The following is a 23,463-nucleotide window of genomic DNA, read 5'->3' as shown; positions in this document are numbered from 1 at the left end:
AACATTTAGTTATATATATATATATATACTAGCTGTGCCCGGCCACGCGTTGCTGTGGCAAAGTGGTGGTGGTATTGGTTAAAAATTGTTGTGGAATTTTTATTTGACGTTATTTGTATTTTTAAATTATTTTTACTGTAAGATATCTTTTTATTTATTATATTTTACTATTTTCTTGTATTATTTTTAGTTATTTTCTGTTATTATAGTATTTCATTGTATTAATTTTTTAGTGTTTTTAATTATTTTTAGTGTTTTTATTATTTTTATTGGGTTGCTAGGAGACCAAGTGGGCGGAGCTTAGCCTTCTAACTGGCAGCAATTGGATAAAAGCAATTATTCCTCTCCCTCTAATTAGGACTTTATTTTTCTTTTCTTTTTGTTGTATCAACCTAGAGGCGTGGATGATGGGTTGTGTTGTCAAATTTCGAGGTTGGGGGGCCTGTAGTTTTGTTGTTTTGTGGGTCGCCGTGATGCCATCACTCATATATATATATATATATATATATATATATATATATATATATATATATATATATATTCTTTTTCTTTATGATGAACCAGTTAAAGTTAGATAGAAGTCAGTTTTTTATTTTTTTTATTTTTTTCCTTTTATTTTTTTTCTGTTTTTCTCTTCTTTATATGATTCTATGATTTATATCTCATTTCCTACTTTCCTATAAACAATCAGTGTTCCCCCACTTTCGATGTGAAAATTTTATTACTTGCTAATCTATACTCTCATTCTAACCCTAAATACAAAATTTTCAATAAAAATGTTTTTTTTTTTAAGTAGTTTGGGGACCCCTAGTGTAGTAGATGCACTTTTAGACTGATGTCAGGCTATTTAAAGCTATGAGACCATTGGCGCTCTTAACGTTCTCTCTTGTCCTCTCTTTCGCAGTGCCCGGAAGCGCCCGATCCCGTACTACAGGCCCAGCCCGTCTTCGTCGTCCTCTCCCAGCAGCTTCAGCAGCTATTCCTCTTGGTACAGCGGCTTGAGTCCCTCTCCCGGCCGGAGCAGCCGGAGCTACTCCAACAGCAGGACCAGCCGGAGCCGGAGCTGGAGCAGCGACAGTAGCTCGGGGGCACGGCACAGTCGCCGGAGCTGCAGCCGGAGCTCTGGCTCCACCGGCAGCTATGCCAGCATGCGGCGCTAAGGGATCCCCCGGCAGCTGTGGTGGCACGGGCTCCTTTCCGTTTGGTGTTTGAAGACTATGAGTGGCTCGGGAATTATGAGAGCTGTTGTCCAAACAATGGAATTTTCCCCCAAGCGCTGGTTCCTGCGTTGTTTTTAGAACTACACCACATCCCAGGGCATTTCGAAGGAATTACATGAAAATACTGACAAAAAAATCCCGACGTGAAAGGCTGATTCCGAATTGTGCAACGATCTCGGGTCAAGAGGACGATGATGTGTATTACGCCCCTTGAGCTGTAAACTATTAGATTTACTCTCTGGTTTTGACAAAGGGAAACTCTTCTCGATCCACAGGCTTTCCCCCCACTTTTGAGCCATTGTAAAACCTGTATCCATAGAAGCCAAAGGCCTAATGTTGTCTCTTTCTTGGAAAGGATCTCGGAACAATGTCCCCTCCATATATTCGTCCCCGAAACCCAACCCGACCATGTGGATCTATGGACTCCAATGGGGCCGACCTTCTCCGCAGCCACATGAATCCACGGCAGCGAAAACTCCATGAGCGTCTCCGCATCCCTACATGCCTCTTGGGTTATTTATTAATTGCAGTATTTATTATCCTTGGAATTCTGCGTCAAAAGGAAGCTCTTTGCTTTCACAATCAATATTTAATTTATGGCCATTTGGGGTGGGTTAAGTTATTGTTATATTTGGGGTTGTTTTGTGTCTTCTGCAAAAGTGGCTCAAGAATGGCCTGCTGCTATTTTATTTTTATTTGGGGGGGCGAGGCTCCCTTCAGTCTCGCCACGCCATGCCGTTTTCCTCACCTTTATGCCAAACTTGGCCGGGACCAAAAGATGAACACGGGATTGTTTGTGTTTCTTTGTTTCCAGACTACCAAAGGGATTCTGGGAGTTGTAATCCAAATATTTAAGTTTTGCTTCTAGGATAGTTGGGTCACTTTAGCGTCACAGGTGAATGCCGACATCACGGAACGGTGCCGTTCCGTTTGCTTCAGACCTAAGTCCCCGACAAGATGCCGACAAGATTATTATTATTATTATTATTATTATTATTATTATTATTATTATTATTATTTCGTGTCTGAAGTGAGAGAATTGGCCGTCTGCAAGGACGTTGCCCAAGGGACGGACGGATTTTTTTTGTTTTGTTTTGTTTTTTATGTTTTTATCATCCATGTCCCCGCATGGAGCTGGAGCTGATAGAGGGAGCTCATCCGTGCTCTCCCCAGGTGAGATTTGAACCTGGCAGCCTTCAGGTCAGCAACCCAACCTTCAAGTAGCAAGGCTTTAATCCACTGTGCCACTGGAGGCTCCGACAAGATTATTATTATTGCTATTATTATTATTATCATCGCTATACATTGTTTGTCTGACGAGAGGCGGAGAACATGTCCGCCGTCGTTTCGTATTTATTTCTGCTCTTGATCAGGGATCGCTTTGAGAACCACGCTGCCATGAATGAGGTGGATTTGTAGCAAAGAGAGGCCATATTACTAAGCGTCGTGAAACACATCTGTTTGATTTCTCTAATAAACAGTTGAGCAAGATAAAGGGAAGCCCAAAATGACATGAGACAAGTAGAACGGGACACCGCGTCCAAATCTAGCACTCCTTCGACAAATGCCAAAGCTGCCCAGATGATTACAAAGGACAACTTGGTTCTACAGTATATGAAGCAGCCATGGCAAGTTCCTATTTCGAGATGAATGCCAAAATCGGGGTGGAACATTGGGTGGCGGTGGGAGGAAAAGGCACCGTGTATAGGAAGCCACGGAGCCAAAAGAGTGGCGTGCCCCATTTCGGACGGTGACACTGCTCTTTGATCTGACTGTATTCTTTAGTCTTCCTGAAGAATCGTCGCATCCACACTCGCCCGACACAAAGGCCAATAAAACTGACAATCCGGCTGTGTTTCATTCTCAAAAAGTGCGTGTTTGGGTTGGTTTCTTTTTTGCCAAAAGCATTTTAGAAACAATGAGGATGAGCTTCCCACTTGACTATTAGGACAAACCTCCTAATAGTCAGTGTTTCTAATAATTATTAATTATTAATTTATTAATAATAATTACTGTATATACTCGAGTATAAGCCTAGTTTTCCAGCCCTCTTTTAGGGCTGAAAAAGCTCCCCTTTGTTGTTGCTTTTATTGTTGTTTTTATTGTTTTTATTGTTATTTTAAAGCCAAGTGTATTGTTTTAATCTATTTTTGTAAACCGCTCCGAGCCAAACCGGGAGTAGCGGTATATAAGTTTAATAATAATAATAATAATAATAATAATAATAATAATAATAATACTCGAGTGAGGGTCCTGGCCGGCTTCTATTCAGGTCGGCTTATACTTGAGTATAAAGGTATTCAAAGTTGGATAGTCCTATCTTATTAAAGTCTTATTATTATCTTAAATTACAGTTTTATATAAATACTAGCTGTGCCCGGCCACGCGTTGCTGTGGCGAAGTCTGGTGGTCTGGGAAATAAACGTATTGAGGAATTGGTGGTAGTTAAGGTAAAGGGTAGTTTTACCTTACATTAAGTCCATTATAAATGGGTAATATAGCTGTGTGGAAGGGCCTTGAGTCTACACTGTCATATAATCCAATTAAAATCAGATAATCTGTATTTTATAGGCAGTGTGGAAGAGGCCTAAGTGAGGCCTAACTCTGCCTGTCCCCTGGGTGAGTGGGTTGCTAGGAGACCAAGTGGGCAGAGCTTAGTCTTCTAACTGACAGCAATTGGATAAAAACAATTCTTCCTCTCCCTCTAATTAGGACTTTATTTTTCTTTTCTTTTTGTTGTATGAATGTAGAGGCATGGATGAGGGGTTGTGCTGCCAAGTTTAGCGTTTCTGGGATGTGTAGTTTTATTGTTTTGTCCTAGGCCGAAATTTCATTACTCTTTTATATATATAGATTCAAAAACATTTAACCTACTGATGCCTCAAATGATGCAATTTTATTAATATCTATTTTTATTTTTGAATGTGACCCATAGCTGCTGCATTTCCCACCCTCATCTTATACTCGAGTCAATCAGTTTTCCCAGTTTTTGTGGTAAAATTAGCTGCTTCGGCTTATATTCGGGTCGGCTTATACTTGAGTATATACAGTATATCCCACTCTGGTGGCCTTTTGACTTATAGTAACCCCATAAGTGTCATACCGACAGGGAGCTCTGGCGTGGGCTCATCCATGAGGTCACGAAGAGTCGGAAGCGTCTGAATGGATCAACAACAAGTGTTCTCAGGTTTTCTTAGGCAAGGAATAGTCACGGGGGTTTGTGCCATTGCCTTCCTCTGAAATAATTCTTACGGCGCTTGGGATTTCTTGGTGGTCCCTCGTCCAAGTACTCTGCTCAGCTTCTGAGATCTGATGGGATTTGGTGGACAAGGTGCTGGGGATGAAAATCTAGGTGTCTCTAGGTGCTGGGGGGAAAATCACATAGCTAACTGTTCCCACTAAAGAGCAGCCCAGGACACTGCTCAGCATCTGGCAACCTTCCCTCCTTTGAGATGGAGACTCTTTTTCCCATCCAACAAACATCTGGATCTGTCGGATGGGGGGTTCTGGAACGTGCCGTGACCAAACAGCAGCCAGGTAGGTAAGCACTGGCACCCATGGGCCCAAGGGAGGGTTCTTCTGTGTCTGTCTCTTTCTCCCACATCAAGAGAGGGCAAGGGACGGCTTGAGGCTGGGATGGAGTTAACGGCAGCGCCAGGGTCATTGGCGCCGGAAGATGAGAACTGGCCGAGAGCCAGCCCATCATGGCTCCGGGGCCCCAAGTGAGCTGCAGGCTGGCACCGTGCCCGGCTCCACCTCTGCCCAGAACTGGCCGTGGCTGCCTGCCCAGGAGAAAGCTGAGGACACTCTGCAAACTCGGTGCTTCTCTCCCCCTTCTCTGCATTGCCGAGCGGACAGAGAAGCGGGAGCTTTGTGCCCGTCCGAAGCTGGCCCAAGCCCATGCCCCTCGCGACAACCTCGGCGACCCAGCACTGAGTGGGCACCACCCGGGCATCTCCTCTCGATCCCATAACGCTGTGGGTAAGCAACTCCTAACTCGTTTCGTTCCGAGTTGAAAGAGAGGACTTGCTAGACCTGGTTTTGGAGGGCAATGTTCAATGTAGCAATGTTGACAGATTGTTGTGGTGTCAAAGGAGTGCGGAGGGGTTTTTTGGAAATTCAGTAGGGTCTTGGGAATGCAAGTCACTGACTAATATGCTCGGGGAAAGTCTCTCTCTCTCTTTGGATGCATCTACACTGCATTATTAGATGCATTGCACTGCACGATGTGAGTCAGCAGTGTAGATCTGGCCTTTGTTAGATCCACCTCACAGGGTTGTTGTTCAGATCAAATGGAGAAGCAGAGTCTATACATCACCTCAAATTCATGGGAGGAAGGATGGCTTATCAATCATAGTATGAGAGAAAAAGAATGTGAGCTATTTGGTTGTGGGCCTGTGAGTAAGGGATTGCAAAACAACTCTGCTCCAGAAAGAACCGAAACACTGCAAAGAGCAAACAGGAAAAGCCGGCTTCGTACTGCATTCCTGCCAAGGCGTGAGTTGGATTTTTCTAGGCTGAGAAATTCCAAAAAGGTGCCTTTTAACCCAGCTTAAGGGACAGACAACCAGTGGAGGAGCCTTGCGAAGCAAAGAGCGAGCCCTGACTCAGCACGGTCTGCGTCGGCAAGCTATCAAATCGTTCCTTAGAGAACATCCTAGGATTCTTCTTCTTCTTAGAATTATTATATTACTAGCTTGGGTCTCTGGTGTTGCCCAGGTTATTTGAAAAAGTCATTTTTAAAATTGTACAACATGCATAAGTTTGTGGGTGAACTACAACTGACATCCTGCCCGGATAATAATAATAATAATAATAATAATAATAATAATAATAATAATAATAATAATAATAAACTTTATTTATACCCCGCCACCATCTCCCCAACGGGGACTCAGGTTAACCCCCAGTACTTGACGAAAAACAACAGGAAAAACTCGGCCGCTCTCAGGACCTCAAGATTGAACTGCAAAGACTCTGGCAGAAACCAATGCAGGTGGTCCCGGTGGTGATCGGCACACTGGATGCCGTGCCAAAAGATCTCAGCCGGCATTTGGAAACAATAGGCATTGACAAAATTACGATCTGTCAACTGCAAAAGGCCACCCTACTAGGATCTGCACGCATCATCCAAAAAAATATCACACAGTCCTAGACACTTGGAAAGTGTTCGACTTGTGATACTGTGAAACGAAAACCAGCATGTCTATCCTGTTTGCTGTGTCATACAATAATAATAATAATAATAATAATAATAATAATAATAATAATAATTACATCACACAGTCCTAGACACTTGGGAAGGGTTCGACTTGTGATTCTGTGAAACAAAATCCAGCACGTCTATCTTGTTTGCTGTGTCATACAATAATAATAATAATAATAATAATAATAATAATAATAATTACATCACACAGTCCTAGACACTTGGGAAGGGTTCGACTTGTGATTTTGTGAAAGGAAATCCAGCATATCTATCTTGTTTGCTGTGTCATAATATAATAATAATAATAATAATAATAATAATAATAATAATAATAATAATAATAATAATAATAAATACATCACACAGTCCTAGACACTTGGGAAGGGTTCGACTTGTGATTCTGTGAAACAAAAACCAGCATGTCTATCTTGTTTGCTGTGTCATAATAAAATAATTAATAATAATAATAATAGGAATGGGAGGTATTGAAAAGTCAGGGACTGGAGTGGGATATGCCTCCTGGTTGCTGTAAAGGAAAGAAAACTTTGGGAAGCTCTAATTACAGACTTCCCACATCACATTCGTTCCAACCCTCAGCTCTTCCCAGTTGTTTTGTTGATCCGGACAACACTGGCCGTTGCCTAGCAAAGCCCATGAGAAGTTCCTCCCAGCCTCCTGATGGCCTAGGGCTGCCTCTACACTGTGGAATTAATGCGGTTTGACCCCACTTGAACTGCCCTGGCTCCATGCTATGTTACCTTGGGTGGAGTTGTTAGCTTCCCAAGGCCTTCCCTGCCCAAGCGTGCTGGTGCCTCCCCAAACTACAGCTTCTAGGATCCCATAACATGGAGCCATGGCCGTTCCAGTGGGGTCAAATCGCATTCATATTGCAGTGTAGATGCACCCAAAGCGATGTCAATGGAGCTCAGGGCTCTCCGGGACTGGGTGCTGCTCTTGTTTGGCAGCGGTGTCTTCCAGTTTGGGAGTGCCTCATTCTTGACTACAAACAGCAATTATCTCATCGGAATGATGTAAGTCCAACTGAATGTTGGACTGGAAAGACGGGGCGTGACACAGCCTTCAGGGTATCCTAGTCAGCAAAGGCAGTTGGACTCAAAGGATTGAGTCAAGAATGGTATTTTTTTTGTGCTTCAAATGCCTCTTATCTTCTGAGACCTCTCCATCTCCGATGGCAATTGAATAGCCTTGCAGCTTCAAAGCCTGGCTGCTCGATACTCATCAAGCTGGCCAATTGCAACATTCACACTTGCTTCAAGCAGATAAGAGTGTATGTGTATGTATGTGTATGTATATATATATATATATATATATATATATATATATATATATATACACACTAGCTGTGCCCGGCTACGCGTTGCTGTGGCCAAGTGGTGGTGGTATTGGTTAAAAATTGTTGTGTAATTTTTATTTGACGTTATTTGCATTTTTTTATTAATTTTATTGTAAGTTATATTTTTATTTATTATATTTTATTATTTTCTTGTATTATTTTTAGTTATTTTCTGTTATTATAGTATTTTATTGTATTAATTTTTAGTGTTTTTTATTATTTTTTATTGGGTTGCTAGGAGACCAAGTTGGAGGAGCTTAGCCTTCTAACTGGCAACAATTGGATAAAAGCAATTATTCCTCTCTCTCAAATTAGGACTTTATTTTTCTTTTCTTTTTGTTGTATCAACCTAGAGGCGTGGATGATGGGTTGTGTTGTCAAATTTCGAGGTTGGGGGGCCTGTCGTTTTGTTGTTTTGTGGGTCGCCGTGATGCCATCACTCTTTTATATATATAGATATACACACCCCACTTTCCAACAGACCTCACAACCTCTGAGGATGCCTACCATAGATGTGGGCGAAACGTCAGGAGAGAATGCTTCTGGAACATGGCCAGACATCCCGGAAAATTCACAACAGCCCAGTGAGTCTGGCCATGAAAGCCTGTAACAACATATTATTCTTATGTTTATTATTTTTATTTACACCCCACTTTTTCTCTCCACTTTGGATCAAGTCTATGGAGTCCTGGGATTTGTAGTTTGGCGAGGCGCCAGCACTCTTGGGCAGAGAAGACTGAAGACCTTGTGGAACTACAACTCTCAGGATTCCGCAGGACGGAGCCATGGCCATTCAGGGGAACGGCATTTGTTCGACAGGGTCAAACCAAACAGGAACACGGCTCATCACTACGGCTGCCTATTAAACTATGGTTAGCTCAGAAAATCCCGCCATCAGTCCAAGTGAGATGAAGGCACCTGACAACATCATGACCTGGTCCACTTCGCAGGGCTGTTGTGAGGCTTTAAAAAGGGACCAGCAAGCTGCGGATGTCAGCAGTTCAGGTTTCTTAGCCAAAAGGCAGGGTATAAATATAAATGATGATGGCTGCCGACGTCATCATCTGCTGCTGCCACAACCGTTTTAGAGCAATGTCTAAGATGCCGTGATACGATGAGAGAGGGTTGACACCTTTTTTTTTTTAGCACTCCCTACCTGCTGTGCTTCGAAAGCTGGCTGTCGCTCTGCGCCATAAATAGACCCTTCAATGGGATCGACGTTTGTTCCTCCGTCAGCTCTTTCCCAGACCCCGTGATGGCATAGGGCATCTTAGAAACCCATCATGGACTATTCCCAGAAACGGGTGACGACACCACAAGCTCAGATAGACTGCACCTACGTAGCCATGGTCAACACTATCCCTGTTTGGTCTTCTGAATTTTATTCCACCATTAAAAGGAGTGTATTGTGCAGAGTGAAGCTCGCAGTGCCGGTGATAAAGTGGACCAATGGCCCACTAAAGCAGACAAGTCTGCAAGAAACAGGGCCTTTTCAGTGGCTGCTGTCCATAGAATGCAAAAGAGCTAGTAAAACTACATGGTAACACATATTTTCAATTAACCATGGTTTACCGTTATGGTCAGACGCTAAACCATAGTTCGTATGAATGCTGGTTTGTTAAAACAAACCACTATTGTAAGTCTGGTTTCAAATGGACTATAAGGATTCTCTGCAGCTTAATCCCAATATCAGCAAGGGGTGCATCGCCATCTACACTGTTGAATGAATGCTGTTTGATATCCCTTGAACTGCCCTGGCTCAAGGCTTTCAAATCCTGGGAGTTGTCGTTTGGTGAGGCTCCAGCTCAAGACCTTTGAAAACTGCCATGGCTCAATGCTGTAAAATGATTGGAGTTGACAAGGTCTTTAGTTGGATGAGTTGGGACCATTGTAGGGTATAGGGACGCTTGATCTGGAAGAGGTCCCCCACTCCCCAAATTATCCCTAGCGGCAGGGGATTCTGGAGGCTGCAGTCATTTTGGAAAATCCCAGAAGGCGGTCGTAAGCAAAGCCATGAGCTCAAGAACCCAAAGTTCAAGATAACCCACCTGCCGCATGTCCCTTTGGTGCCAAGAAGAGAGGCGGGCGCAAGGCCTGCATGAGCCAGGCAGTCTAAACTTGGCTCTCGATGGCGCACGCCTATCCCACTGGGATGAAGTCAGCTGTCACGGCCCAGATTCTCCGGGGCTGTTTCATCGCCTCCAAAAATACTCCCGCTCCTGCCCTGGAGCGCTTGAGGCGCATGTATAAATAGAAGCCAGGCAGGAACTTGCAAGAAGTTTCTCGGCTCGTCGGGGAGAGGTTTATTTAAGCTCCTGTATGAGGAGAGGCGGAGCAGACCTTTCCACCAGGAGACAGGAGCTATAAAGTCTATTGATTTCCTCAATCCGGCTAGCACAGGGATTTCTCTCTGGCACCGAAGCCAAGGCTTTGGCTCTCTCAAGCTGTGCACCTTGGGAACAAGGCATTCCTTCTTCTTTTTTCAGAGGACTTTACAGAAACAAGGATCTTAAACATAAGACACGATTTTCTGGCAAAGTAGGCACATTGGAGCATCCTTTGTGCCACCGTTGGGTGTCCGGCACCGCATTGGTTGGATCTTTCTGTCTTTTGTCCCTTCTTTTGTAGCTCGCCGATCCCTGGTTCAAAGCAGAGCATGGCGGACAGCCAGCTGCCCTTCTCGTGCCACTACCCCGGGCGGCATCGCAGCCTTCGCGACCCTTTCCGGGAGCCCAGCCTCTCCTCTCGCCTTTTGGATGAAGACTTTGGCATGTCCCCCTTTTCGGGGGATCTGACCGCGGACTGGCCGGACTGGGCCCGCTCACGCCTGACCTCGCCGTGGTCGGGCCCCATTCGATCCGGGATGGTCCGAACCGCCGGCCTTTCCCCGCCGGGCTACACCCGGTTCGGCGGGTACGCCGAAGGAGCGCCCTTTGGAGGCCCACCCATGCCCTTCACCGGGGAGCCCTGGAAAGTCTGCGTCAACGTGCAAAGCTTCAAGCCCGAGGAGCTGACGGTGAAGACCAAGGACGGTTACGTGGAAGTTTCAGGTGAGCGGTGCGGGTGGCGTTTCGGTTTCCACAGTGGCCTTTCTTGCCCGCTTTATCAAATGAACATTTAAGCAGTTCTAAACTAGGGGTCTCCAAATGACAGACCATGGTCCAGATGCAGCCCTTTGAGATCATTTCCCTCCCCTCTGCCCTAAACTTTAAACTTAGGGTTGCCTTAAGTCTGAGACACCTTGAAGGCAAACAACAACAACCAGAGGCGGTCCAACAATGAGGTGAATTAGGCAGTCACCTGTGGCGCAAAACATACAGGGGCACAGTCGAGTCTGCTTTTTCTGTTGATTTGTTGTAAAACATGATGTTTTGGTGCTTAGTTTGTAAAATCTTAATGTAATTTGATGTTTAATAGGCTTTCCCTTAATCCCTCCTTATTATCCAACATTTTCGCTTATCCAATGCTTTTATTTTTCAGTGATTGCTTTGGGGGGGGGGGGGGGCGAAATTTTGTTCGCCTACACTTGAAAAATACCTAGGGCCGGCTCTGACAACAACAACAACAATCCTGATTTACCTTTTATGTGTTTCTAATGTAATTTTTTATCCTGTATTGCTTTAATTGATATATTGCATTCCTGCTTTATCTGTTTTATATTGTGATTGTATTATGCTGCCTATTTTTTGTCCTTATGTTGTTTGGGCCTCTGACCCATATAAGCCGCCCCGAGTCCCCACGGGGAGATGGTGGCGGGGTATAAATAAAGTTTCATTATTATTTATTATTATTATTATTAAGTCTCTCATCAGCCAAAAATGTACCCATACTTTCCATTGAAAGACTGGTACGTTTGTGTTATTTATGTTGGCCTCCCAACACCTGTATATCTGTATTTTATTTTAAGTGAACTAGATGTATGTTGTATGTTGTGTTTGTACTGTCTGTTCTGGCTAATCAACAAATGGTTGTTGTTGCTGTTGACCTCCCGACAGTCTGAACCAGCCCTCTGTTTAAAAACTTGGAGGACCCTTAGTCTAAACCAGGCATGGGCAAACTTGCGCCGTCCGGATGTTTTGGATTTCAACTCCCACAATTCCTAACAGACTACCGGTTGTTAGGAATTCTAGGAGTTGACGTTCAAAACATCCAGACGAGCCAAGTTTGATCATGCCTGGTCTAAGCCGTTCACGATATTGCAGTCGATCTGGAGAGCCCGTCAACCTTTTTCCCTTGGGTGCCTTTACAGGGCTCTCCTCCCAGTTTCTTATGAGGCTGAAGTCCTTCTCTGCGGTTCTTTGTATAGCTCTCCTCCTGGTTTGATCTGTCCATCCAGCCAGCAGCCCGGTTTGGGAAGGAGAGGAATAAGCACTCCAGGCCTCTGCCGCCCAAGCGTTCTGTCTTTGACGGACCTGGCATTATTGCTCAAAGGCCAAGCAAGTCCGGGCTCTGGGCCAGAGAAAGAAAACAGAGGCAGAAGGAAGGGAGGGGAATGGCTTTCCAAACCGAAAGGCACAAGCAGAACTTTCAATACGGAACGCGGGCCAAACATTTGCTCTTCTAGATGGAAGGCAGATGGGTGGACCCGATACACTGAAGGACAAGAGGCACACATTTGGCACAGGGAAGGTTTTGTCCATTGGAGGGAGGATTGGGAAAAGATTGCACCAATAATAATAATAATAACTTTATTTTTATACCCCGCCCCATCTCCCTGAAGGGACTCGGAGCGGCTTACATGGGGCCATGCCCGACACAACAATACAATAACAGTAGTAAGACAATAAAACAAAATCGCATCAATAAAACTTCAACATCAGTAAAACAGTCACAAAAGTCAGCAAACAATTTAAAATGTTAAAAACGGGAGGCTAAAACATGGATCGGGGCCAAAATGCAGAAAACTTCACATGGGAGAGGTAGTTTACCTATAATAATAATATAGGTAAAGGTTTTCTCCCGACAATAAGTCTAGTTCTGTTCGACTCTGGGGGTTGGTGCTCATCTCCCTTTCTAAGCTCAAGAGCCAGCTTGGCCCCATGTGAGCCGCCTCGGGTCCCTTCGCAGAGATGGAGGCAGGATACAAAAATAAAGTTATTATTATTATTATTATTATTATTATTATTATTATTATTATTATTATTATTGTCTGTAGTCGCCTCCAAGGCCATGTGGCCATAGGCATGACTGCATGGAGCGCCGTTACCTTCCCACCAGAGTGGTATCTGTTGATCTACTCACATTGGCATGTTTTCGAACTGCTAGATTGGCAGAAGCTGGGGCTAACAGCAGGAGCTCACCCTGCTCCCCGGATTCTGCTCTATCTGCTCTCGCAGGTACATATGTATGGCAAACATTCAATGCCATTAAACAATTGACAGAGACAGACAATACATAAACAGAGGCAAGGCTTTCCTCTTTCATTTCCGGCATCTGGAGGCCGTGCTCGACTTGGCCATGGGGAGGTGCTGTTGTTCCATTCTTCCACCCCAAGGAGCTTGGCATGTTTTTCAGAGGCACCTTTTTCCTCCCTGCTAATGCAGTACCTATTTATCTACTCACGTCGCTGTTTTCGAACTGCTAGGTAGGCAGAAGCTAGGCTGACGGCGGGAGCTCGCTCTCCCCGCAGCTTGAACTGTCAACCTTCCGGTTGGCAAGATCTTCTGTAGCTGGCGGTTAACCCGCTGTGCTAGCCACGGCCCCTTGGACAACTGTCGCGGATGAGTTTAGACCACGTCACAGAATCTATGCCGGAGTAAACCTTGTCCCACATAGCTGTGGATTTTTCAATGAATATCTCGTAGAGTCTCAACCAACTCATTGTGTTCCCGGCAGGTAAACATGAAGAGCAACAAGTGGAAGGCGGGATCGTATCGAAGAACTTCACCAAGAAAATCCAGTAAGTATTTCAACCAGTCAAGAAAAGGCCAACGATTCACTCGAGGGGAGCATTTTGCTACAACCGTATCTCCCGATAAGATCCTCGACTGTAGACAGACACAGGTTTTAATGTTGCTGTCCCCGAAGAACAGTCAGTGCAGAAGCAGCTGCTTGACGTTTTCTCGGCAGAGCTGGGCTTCAAGGAAACGGGATTCCTACCTGGAACCCAAACCTGTGACCCGGATGCCAAGCATAGTCTCAAGCGGGGATGCATTACAGAGGCAGTCTTCCAGGAAAGCAAATGGAAAGAAATGCCCGCAGGATTCCCAGATTGCCCTTGCTGCCCTGGGACGGTGCCGTGCGGGGCTGTTTAATGGGTCCTGAGCCAGAATTGGTGCCGATCTTTCACACTTAGGAAGCTTTCTGGTTAAGTAGCAATGTTGCTGGTGTCTTTCATACCCTCCGAAAAGCAAGGATAGTCCTGATGAATCCTCCGCCTTCCCAATATGTCGCTACTTTTCAAACGTCCCGGCTTTTCTCTTCCTTCACTTCCCCCTTTGTCCTCAGCTTACTTCAGTTGCTGCAAACTGAATTGAAAATACAAATGTAATAGCCTGGTTGGCCTTTTTGGTTGTGTTTGGCTCCCAGTTGTCTGAAACCACCCATGGGAGAAGATTACATTTCCCATCAGCCCCAGCCAGCTTATTATTATTATTATTATTATTATTATTATTATTATTATTATTATTTTATTATTATGACACAGCAAACAAGATAGATATGCTGGATTTCATTTCACAAAATCACAAGTCGAACACTTCCCAAGTGTCTGGGACTGTGTGATGTATTTTCGAATGATGCATGCAGATCCCAGTAGGGTGGCCTTTTGCAGTTGGCAGATCGTGATTTTGTCAATGTCTATTGTTTCCAAATGCTGGCTGAGATCTTTTGGAACGGCACCCAATTATTATTATTATTATTATACAATTAGTATAATACAATATTATACTAATAATAATACAATATACAGTAGAGTCTCGCTTATCCAACATAAACGGGCTGGCAGAATGTTGGATAAGCGAGTGTTGGATGAGACTCTACTGTAATAATATTAATTATATATTATATATTAAATGTAATATTACTAATAATATTACCATATAAGGATATAGTACAATATAGTAATTTAATACTTATATTGCGCTATGCTAATAATATTTTGTATGTACATTCGATTTGTAAGCCGCTCTGTGTCCCCTTTGGGGTGAGAAAGAAGAGCAGGATATAAATGTAGTAAATAAATAAATAAATACATATTATTGTATTTAATAATAATAATAATTTTATTATTGTACCCCGCCTCTATCTCCCCGCAGGGACTCAGGGCGGCTTACAAATACAAAACAAGTATACATACATAAAACTTCAAATATCGAAAACGCACGAATGAAAAATTAAAACATACAATTAAAATCAACCATTAATAAGACAAAGTTAAAACATAGCAATAAAACATAAGGATTTATTATTATTATTATTATTATTATTATTATTATTATTATTATTATTATCACTATTATATTTTATATGATATTATTATATTTATATTTACTATTAGTATATTTATTATTATATTTACATCCCACTTCACTCTCTGAAATGAGACTCAAAGCAACTAATTAAGAAAATCCATTGTTATTTTAGGAATTAACTGATGACTTGGCCACTTTTTGTGACTGGAAGCGCTCCTGACGTGCTTCAAGTTTCACTAAGGAAGGAGAAATGGAATGGCGTGGGAAGGGCAGATTTAGGGTGGATATTATGCATGCTGATTGTTTGTTTTTTTTCTCAACGCACTCCCTATATTGTAATGCAGGCTTTGTGTGAAATCTGCGTAATTGCTTTGGCAAGCGGGTTGAGCCGGATGCCTTTCTGTCCTTCAAGGCGAAGACATCCAAGGAAGTGTTTGCCTTTCCAACATGCCCAAAGAAGGAGTTCTTTGGAGACGGCAGAGACAGGCCAAAACAGGCATTCGCTCTCTGCACACAGGCCTAGAAACAGTGGTTCAAATGGTGGCAAACGTGGGAAAGGAAGGAGAGCGAAACCAGGGAGACGCCGCTGCCGCGGTTTGCTTTGGCCTGATCCGCTTGGGAAGAGCAATGTTCGGTTCCCTCTCGGCCTCTCCTTTGCGCCAAAGAGACCCAGTGCCAACTGCTTTTACAAAAGAGACGGAAAGAGAAAGTTTGGGAGGAGGACCCGTCACCTGTCCAAAGCGATCAGGATGACACATGGGCTCCGAAATAGATTTTTTAATTGCCGGAGGATGAGTCAGCCTCTCGAAGGGTAATTTGAGGGCTGAGGATGAAGTTGGCAACGTCTCTTATTCGCTTGTTTTCCTTCCTTCGTGGGCAAAGTCTCCACTGCCTTGTGCAAGCTGTGAGTCCTCTGGATGGTTTGGACTCCAACCCCCCTAATCCCCAGTATGGGTCGAGGGTAAGGGATTCTGGGAGTCTGAAATATCTGGCAAACCAAAACCTGGGAGCCATACCTCCGTTTCAGTCTTCTGCTTATAACGCAGAGGTTTATTGCCCACTGACGTGTCAACTGCAACTCCCATAATCCCCTACCGTAAGCCTGTGGCATTCTCTCCCTGCTAAAATCCACAAAAGTCAACCTCACAAAGTTGGAGGGCTGATTGAAATAGTAAACAGGCATGAAAACCAACCCAAAAAGCTTTCCCAGAAAAGGGTCCCTGTTTGGCTACTGCACTGGGCTCTCGATGGGGCAGCCCTTGGAGATTGTTCAGAAGAGCCCACTATTGTTCAATGCAATGACCAAGCTAGAAGAGACATATCTCATTCAAATGCCCGCTTTGTTGTTGTCTGCCCTAGGCTTCCCGGAGAGGTGGATCCCACCACGGTGTTTGCCTCCTTGTCCCCGGAGGGTCTGCTGATCATCGAGGCGCCGCAGATCCCGCCCTACTGCCAATACGGAGACCTGAGCTACGGCGACGACATCCCCGTCGACAACCAAGAAGCCACCTGTGCCTAAAGCAAGCCCCCCAGGGCCGTCCCGTTCCCCTCCGACCGCCACCGCCGCCTCTGCCCCGCTGCCCAGGATCGCCTTCCCCGGCCGCCAAATTGACGTTGTACATTTCCTTATCAAAGCCCATTCCTGACCCGTCCTCTGCTGGCTTCCTGCAATGGCTTGACTGGATCCGCGTGGCAAGAGTACACAACTGCCCGACTGCTAGTCCCAACCAGAGTTGACCCATTGAATCTGTGGAAGAGGCCTATGTGTGGACTTTATTGAAAGTCGTCCAATGTTTTGCAGCAGATTGCTTTGGTCGGAGCCAACTGGGAAGGGCAACATCACCCCACTTCCTCTCTCCTCTACCCAATAGACTCCCTTTGAACTCCAGAGGACAAATTGGGGTCGCTGTCCACGAATCACACGTCTCCAATAAGGACTAAGAATCGGATGTTGGCTTGATCTTTGAGGCTTCCATATCTCATCATCTGGCCTACAAGGTCACCGTCGCACTGGGAGCAATCTTCAGCTGGAAAGCACCCACCAAACGCATACTTCTGGAAAGGAATTTCTGGAGGAATTTGAGGAGAAGAGGCGGAGGTTGAGATCTTCTGAACCCCTGCCACGTCCTTGAGGCATCTCAAAGTCGAAATCCAACTCTGGCTCACAGCAAGCCCAGAATGAGTCCATATGGTGGTCCCTTCCTGAAGATCTGACCGTGGCCGAAGGAGAGTTGTGTGCCTTCAAGTCATTCAGTTTGAAGGATCGTGGGTTTTTCTGAAGCGGAGAGTATATGACTTGCTTAAGGTCACGCAAAGGGCTTGCATGGCTGAGTGGAGAAGCAAACCCTGGTCTCCAGAGACACAATCCAACACTCAAACCAGGAGGCTGGCTCTCTGATGGATATTGCAAACTTTATGTCAAAGCCTGGCTCCAATGTGTCCATAGCTGTCCAAGGTGAGGAGGCCCAACCATTCTTCAGTCCACATCCCAGCGCTCTGCCATTGTTCCTCCTATAAGGGCTCACTAAGCCTTCAGTGAAGCAACATTCAGATCCTGGTCCTGCAGCCTTTGGTTCTAGCTGAAGCTCCCTGGGACTCAAATAGTTTTGTCACTTGGTTATGTGTTGCCTTCTTCCTCCGACGCAACAGAGAAGTGCTCTAAGAACACAAGAAAAGTTTAAGGTTTTCGCAAAGGCGTCGATGGCGTATGTCATTTCTCCGCGTTCATGCTGGAGAGCCTCTCTCGATCCTCTTGGAGCATCTAACCCACTATTCTTGATCATTTGGGGTCACTGAACATCCAGAGCTCACCAAAGCGACTATTCTATTTTTATTTTGCACCGACGTCTTTTTTCCCCCCCCACAAGTTGGGACGATCCATCCGCGTTTACATGTGCTCCCAGAGTGTGGAAGCCACGCTGGCAGTGAAACTGTGAGATGTCTTTGGGGCCCTTTTCTGGACCGCTTCTCCTCTGCGTGGGATTTCGACCGCATGTGTGCTTCTATCAAACACACCCTTGGCCAACGGATTCCCTGGGAGGGCCCGTGCTTTTCTCAAGGTCTTACCTGCTTTATTGTCTCCGTCTTTCGCCGACTTCGGGTGTGTGCGTGTTTATATTTATGACAATAGGAAGATGTAGGTGAAATGTGGAGTTTTCCCAACCTGACCAAGCTTTGCTTCTCTTTCTTTCTTTAAGCTCATGTGCATAACAAGCCTAGATCTGTATTGGAGGGGTTGACATTGCAGCGTGAAAACCACAACATGAATGACATAGTTGAGTCTGGAATATTTTCTTCTTTCTCCCCAAGAGCCCTGTCCTCTCCTGTGACAAATAAACCCGTGCTGACGTTTTTAACTCTGTGTGTTTAACTCTTTGCATCTAAGAGTGTATTTTTAAAAAACTCTACAATCAGGATAGTAAATAAAGAACTATTATTATTGTTGTTGTTGTTGTTGTTGTTGTTGTTCTTTATTTACTGTCCTGATTATTATTATTATTATTTTATTGTATGACACAGCAAACAAGATAGACATGCTGGATTTCGTTTCACAAAATCACAAGTCGAACACTTCCCAAGTGTCTGTGTGATGTATTTTCAGATGATGCACGCAGATCCCAGCAGGGTGGCCTTTTGCAGCTGGCAGATCGTGATTTTGTCAATGTCTATTGTTTCCAAATGCCGGCTGAGATCTTGTGGCACGGCACCCAATGTGCCCATCACCACCGGGACCACCTGCACTGGTTTCTGCCTGAGTCTTTGAAGTTCAATCTTGAGGCTCAATGCAATATTTTTAGTATTATTATTATTATTATTATTATTATTATTATTATTATTATTTTATTATGACACAGCAAACAAGATAGATATGCTGGATTTCATATCATAAAATCACAAGCTGAACACTTCCCAAGTGTCTAGGACTGTGTGATGTATTTTCGGATGATGCATGCAGATCCCAGCAGGGTGGCCTTTTGCAGCTGGCATTATTATTATTATTATTATTATTATTATTATTATTATTATTATTATTTCCAATATTTCTATCCCGCCCTTCTCACCCGAAGGGACTCAGGGCGGCGTACAATTGGCAACAATTCGATGCCGACACATCATTAAAAACAAACAGCATATAAAATCTATTACAAACAGTTAAATACAGTATAAAATATAAAACATATGCTTAAAATCCGTTCATCCAATATCCTCATACTTTATCCATACATCAGTCTGGGTCGTCTTTATTTACTTTATTTACCTTATTTATATCCTGCCACCATCTCCCCATGGGGATCCGGGGCAGCTCACATGGGGCAAGGCCCGACCAGCATAATTTACAAAAACAACAGCATAAATACATTGCACAATATACAAAAAATAAAGCACAGTAAGACAATAAAACAGGAGTTAATACAGCAGTAATAATGTCAATCAACCACCAAGTACAATTCAGTCAACTTCATTGGTGGTGGGGGGGGGGAACTGCAGCAGCAGTTTCAAAAATAAAAATAGATATTAATAAAATTGCATTATTTGAGGCATCAGTAGGTTAAATGTTTTTTAATATTTATATAAACCTGTAATTTAAGATAATAATAAGACTTCAATAAGGTAAGACTGTCCAACTCTGAATACCTATATACTCAAGTATAAGCCGGCCTGAATAGAAGCCAGCCAGGACCCTCACTTGAGTATAAACCGAGGGGAGCTTTTTCAGCCCTAAAAAAGGGCTGGAAAACTAGGCTTATACTCAAGTATATACAGTATATAGAACTAATAATAATAATAATAATAATAATAATAATAATAATAATACAGTAGAGTCTCACTTACCGGAAACATTAAGGAAAAGCTTATTAAACATCCAATTAGGTTATGATTTTACAAATTAAGCACCAAAACATCATGTTAGACAACAAATTTGACAGAAAAAGTAGCTCAATACGCAGTAATGCTATGTAGTAATTACTGTATTTATGAATTTAGCACCAAAATATCACAATATATTGAAAACATTGACTACAAAAATGCGTTGGATAATCCAGAATGTTGGATAAACGAGTGTTGGATAAGTGAGACTCTACTGTAATAATAATAATAATAATAATAATAATAATAATAATAATAATAATATAGTATCCTAGAGGTGGAAGAGACCCACAAAGACTATCCAATCCAACCCCTTCCTGCCATGGAAGAAGACACAATCTAAGCCCACCAGATAGATAGCCATCCAGCCCCTCCAGTTTTGGATCCTGAGTGATGGAGTTGTCCAAGGTGCTGAACCCTCTCTTTGGGGATCTTGGCAGTCATTGTCATTTATATATTGACAAACATACTTGCACTTTGGCTGCCTGTCCCAAAGAAAGAGCCTGGAACTTCTCCAGGAGTCTGGAGACTAGGAGAGGGCACCTGAGGTCATTTCTCCTTGCCTCCCCGTCTGCGGCACCCAAAAGAGCTTTTCCCGCAACATTCCCGCTTGCCCTCGCTGTTCGATATCGCTTCCGAGCCATTAGAGGAGAGAAGATAATGGCCACCGAGCCAACTGCATTACATTTTATGGTTTGGTGGCAATTACGCGGCATTTTATGGCGCCATAACGTATTACGTTTTACGGCTTAATATCTGCTTGAATATGGAGATGGCAACGTGGCGCAGAATTCCAACAAAGGGAGACACTCCGGTTCGCATCAATGGCACCGGAGATGGCAACCGAAGCAGGCGTTTATGCTTTTAGAACAGAATCATAGAGCTGGAAGAGACCACATGGGCCATCTAGTCCAACTCAAAAGCACAATCATAAAATCATAAAATTGGAAGCGACCTCACGGGCCATCCGGCCCAACCCCCAATCCAAGCCAATCCAATCAAAGCACCCCCAACATTTTATTTTATTATTATTTATTATTTATTATTTAATTTATTTATTTATTTATTTATTTGCAGGTGTTTTTTTTACCCCGCCTTCCTCACCCGAAGGGACTCGAGGTGGCTTACAAAGGTCGGCAAAAATTTAATGCCCAAAACACAAGCAATAAAATCAGAACAATAAATACAAATCTATTTATTTATTTATTGACTACATTTCTATCCCGCTCTTCTCACCCCAGAGGGGACTCAGAGCGGCTTACAAATCAAATGTACATACAATAGATTATTAGCATAGCACAATATAAGCATTAAATTACTATATTGTACTATATCATTATATGGTAACATTATTAGTCATATTACATTTAATATATAACATATAATTAATATTATTATATTATATTATTAGTATAATATTGTATAACATTTTAATATTATTATCAATTATTATAATCAGTTAATAATACTATTAAAACACATTCTAAAATTTAAAAACATATATATATGGCCATTCAGTCTATATTTAAAAGTTTCCAAGGAAGGCGTTTCCACCAGACTCCACAGCAGAGAGTTCCACTGCTGAACAGCTCTCTCTCCCAGTCAGGAAGGTCAAGAGTTACAAAATGAATTATTGTACAGTTCAGGGAGGAAATGACAAGGGGTGATAACTGGCTTGGAAACACTCAATGGGAAAGGGATCTAGACCACACACCAAACATGAGTCAACAGTGTGATGCAGCAGCTCAAAAAGCCAATGTGATTCTAGGCTGCATCAATAGGAGTGTAGTGTCGTGATCGAAAGAAGTAATATCAAATATGAACGAGTGATACCTGCCTCGAAAACAGTCCATGGGAAATGGATCCAGGTTTCTTAGGAGACCACAAGCTGAGCATGAGCCAAGAGTGTGATGCGGTAGCGAAAAAGGCCAACACCATTCTAGACTAAGAGGACTATAGCGTCGAGATGGAGGGAAGTCATAGTCCTGCCATAATCGGCTTTGGTTGGGCCTTGTTTGGAATAATAACCTGGTGTCCACTTTCTGGGCAAAACAATTCAAGAAGGAGACGGACAAGATGGAAAGTGACCAACATGGCCCAAGGCTTGGAAGCCATGAATGCGTATAAGAAGCAGCTTTGAGAGAGACTCTCTCCTGAGTCTCTCCTTGCTCCCTGCTTCCTTCCCTTCCTTTCTTCTCTACCTTTTCACCTCCTTTCCTTCCTTTTCCTGCCTGCCATTTGATTAATCCACGAGGATTAACCTCTCTTTAACTCCTTGATTAGCTGGGTTTTGAAAACTCCATTTGTTTTCCTTGTTCATCAAGACAAGGCTCATTTGCATCCGTATCGGCGGGCGGGAGGGCGGGCGGCAATCGTTCCAAAATCAGCACCAGGCATGACTGGAATCTCGATGCCCTTTCATCACAACGGCAACAACGATCCCAATAAGAATCGTCAGGAAAAATGCCTGTCCTTGGTTAGATTGATTGGGTGCGTCTAGACCAGGGGTCCCCAAACTAAGGCCCGGGGGCCGGATGTGGCCCATCGAAGCCATTTATCCGGCCCCCACGGCACAAGGGCAGAAGGGGGTTGGGCTAAATGACCCAAGGGGTCTCTTCTCTTAAAACCCTTTATTATTATTATTATTATTATTATTATTATTATTATTATTATTATTATTATTGGAAACACAACAAGATGAGTCCACAGCAGACACTCTGCTGGCTGTTGTATTGGATCATACATAGGACTGTGTGATGTATCGGCGAATAATGTGTGCAGATCTGCAGCTGGCAGATGGTAATTTTGTTAGCGCCGATTGTGTTTAAGTACAGGCCAAGGTCTTTAGGCACTGCACCCAGTGTGCCAATCACCACTGGGACCACCTTGACTGGCTTGTGCCAGAGTCTTTGTAATTCGATCTTTGAATCCTCATATCGTGTCAGCTTTTCCAGTTGTTTCTCCTCAATCCTTCTGTCACCTGGGATTGCAACATCAGCAATCCATACTTGGTTTTTAACACAATTGTGAGGTCAGGAGTATTGTGTTCCAAAACCCTGTATTATTATTATTATTATTATTATTATTATTATTATTATTATTATTATTATTAACAACATTGAGGCTGGGTGGCCATCTGTCAGGGCTGCTGTGCTTGTGCTTTCGGTGCACAAAGGCAAAAGGGGATTGGACTAAATGGCCCAAAGGGTCTCTGCCAACCCTCTTTTTATTATTGTTATTATTATTATTAATTATTATTGCTCAGTGGCCAACTATAGTCTGGCCCTCCAATAGTCCGAAGGATTGTGAACTGGCCCCCTGTTTAAAATGTTTGGGGACCCCTGGTCTACACTGTAGATTGGATGCAGTTTGACCTCATTTGAACTGCCACAGCTCATTGAT

At 43.6% G+C, this 23,463-nt stretch overlaps 2 protein-coding genes across 3 annotated transcripts in view; both read left to right on the top strand.

The window, feature by feature from the left end:
* The window catches only part of srrm4 (serine/arginine repetitive matrix 4), a 48,159-nt gene extending 45,084 nt beyond the window's left edge, over positions 1-3,075 (top strand). Inside the window, exon 13 of the mRNA XM_008118667.2 lies at positions 905-3,075. Within this exon, the coding sequence (XP_008116874.1) occupies positions 905-1,160 (256 nt within the window). The 3' untranslated portion in view covers positions 1,161-3,075. The remainder of the gene's footprint in view (positions 1-904) is intronic.
* Positions 3,076-3,806: 731 nt separating this feature from the next.
* On the top strand, positions 3,807-18,548 carry hspb8 (heat shock protein family B (small) member 8). 2 transcript variants are annotated; one of them, XM_008118665.3, is made up of 4 exons: positions 3,807-5,201; positions 10,409-10,830; positions 13,616-13,679; positions 16,552-18,548. In XM_008118665.3, the coding sequence occupies exons 2-4, from the start codon at positions 10,437-10,439 to the stop codon at positions 16,709-16,711; spliced, it is 618 nt and encodes a 205-aa protein (XP_008116872.1). In that variant the 5' UTR covers positions 3,807-5,201; positions 10,409-10,436; the 3' UTR covers positions 16,712-18,548. The 2 variants fall into 2 exon arrangements, with proteins under 2 accessions (XP_008116872.1, XP_062814426.1); XM_062958356.1 differs by lacking the exon at positions 3,807-5,201 and having other exon boundaries at positions 8,094-10,830.
* Positions 18,549-23,463: the final 4,915 nt, after the last annotated feature.

The sequence above is a fragment of the Anolis carolinensis genome, chromosome X (assembly GCF_035594765.1).
Source record: "Anolis carolinensis isolate JA03-04 chromosome X, rAnoCar3.1.pri, whole genome shotgun sequence".
In the NCBI taxonomy this organism is placed as follows: Eukaryota; Metazoa; Chordata; class Lepidosauria; order Squamata; family Dactyloidae; genus Anolis; species Anolis carolinensis.
The sequence above is the reverse complement of the archived record's forward strand: the minus strand, read 5'-3'. Positions and strand labels throughout refer to the sequence as shown.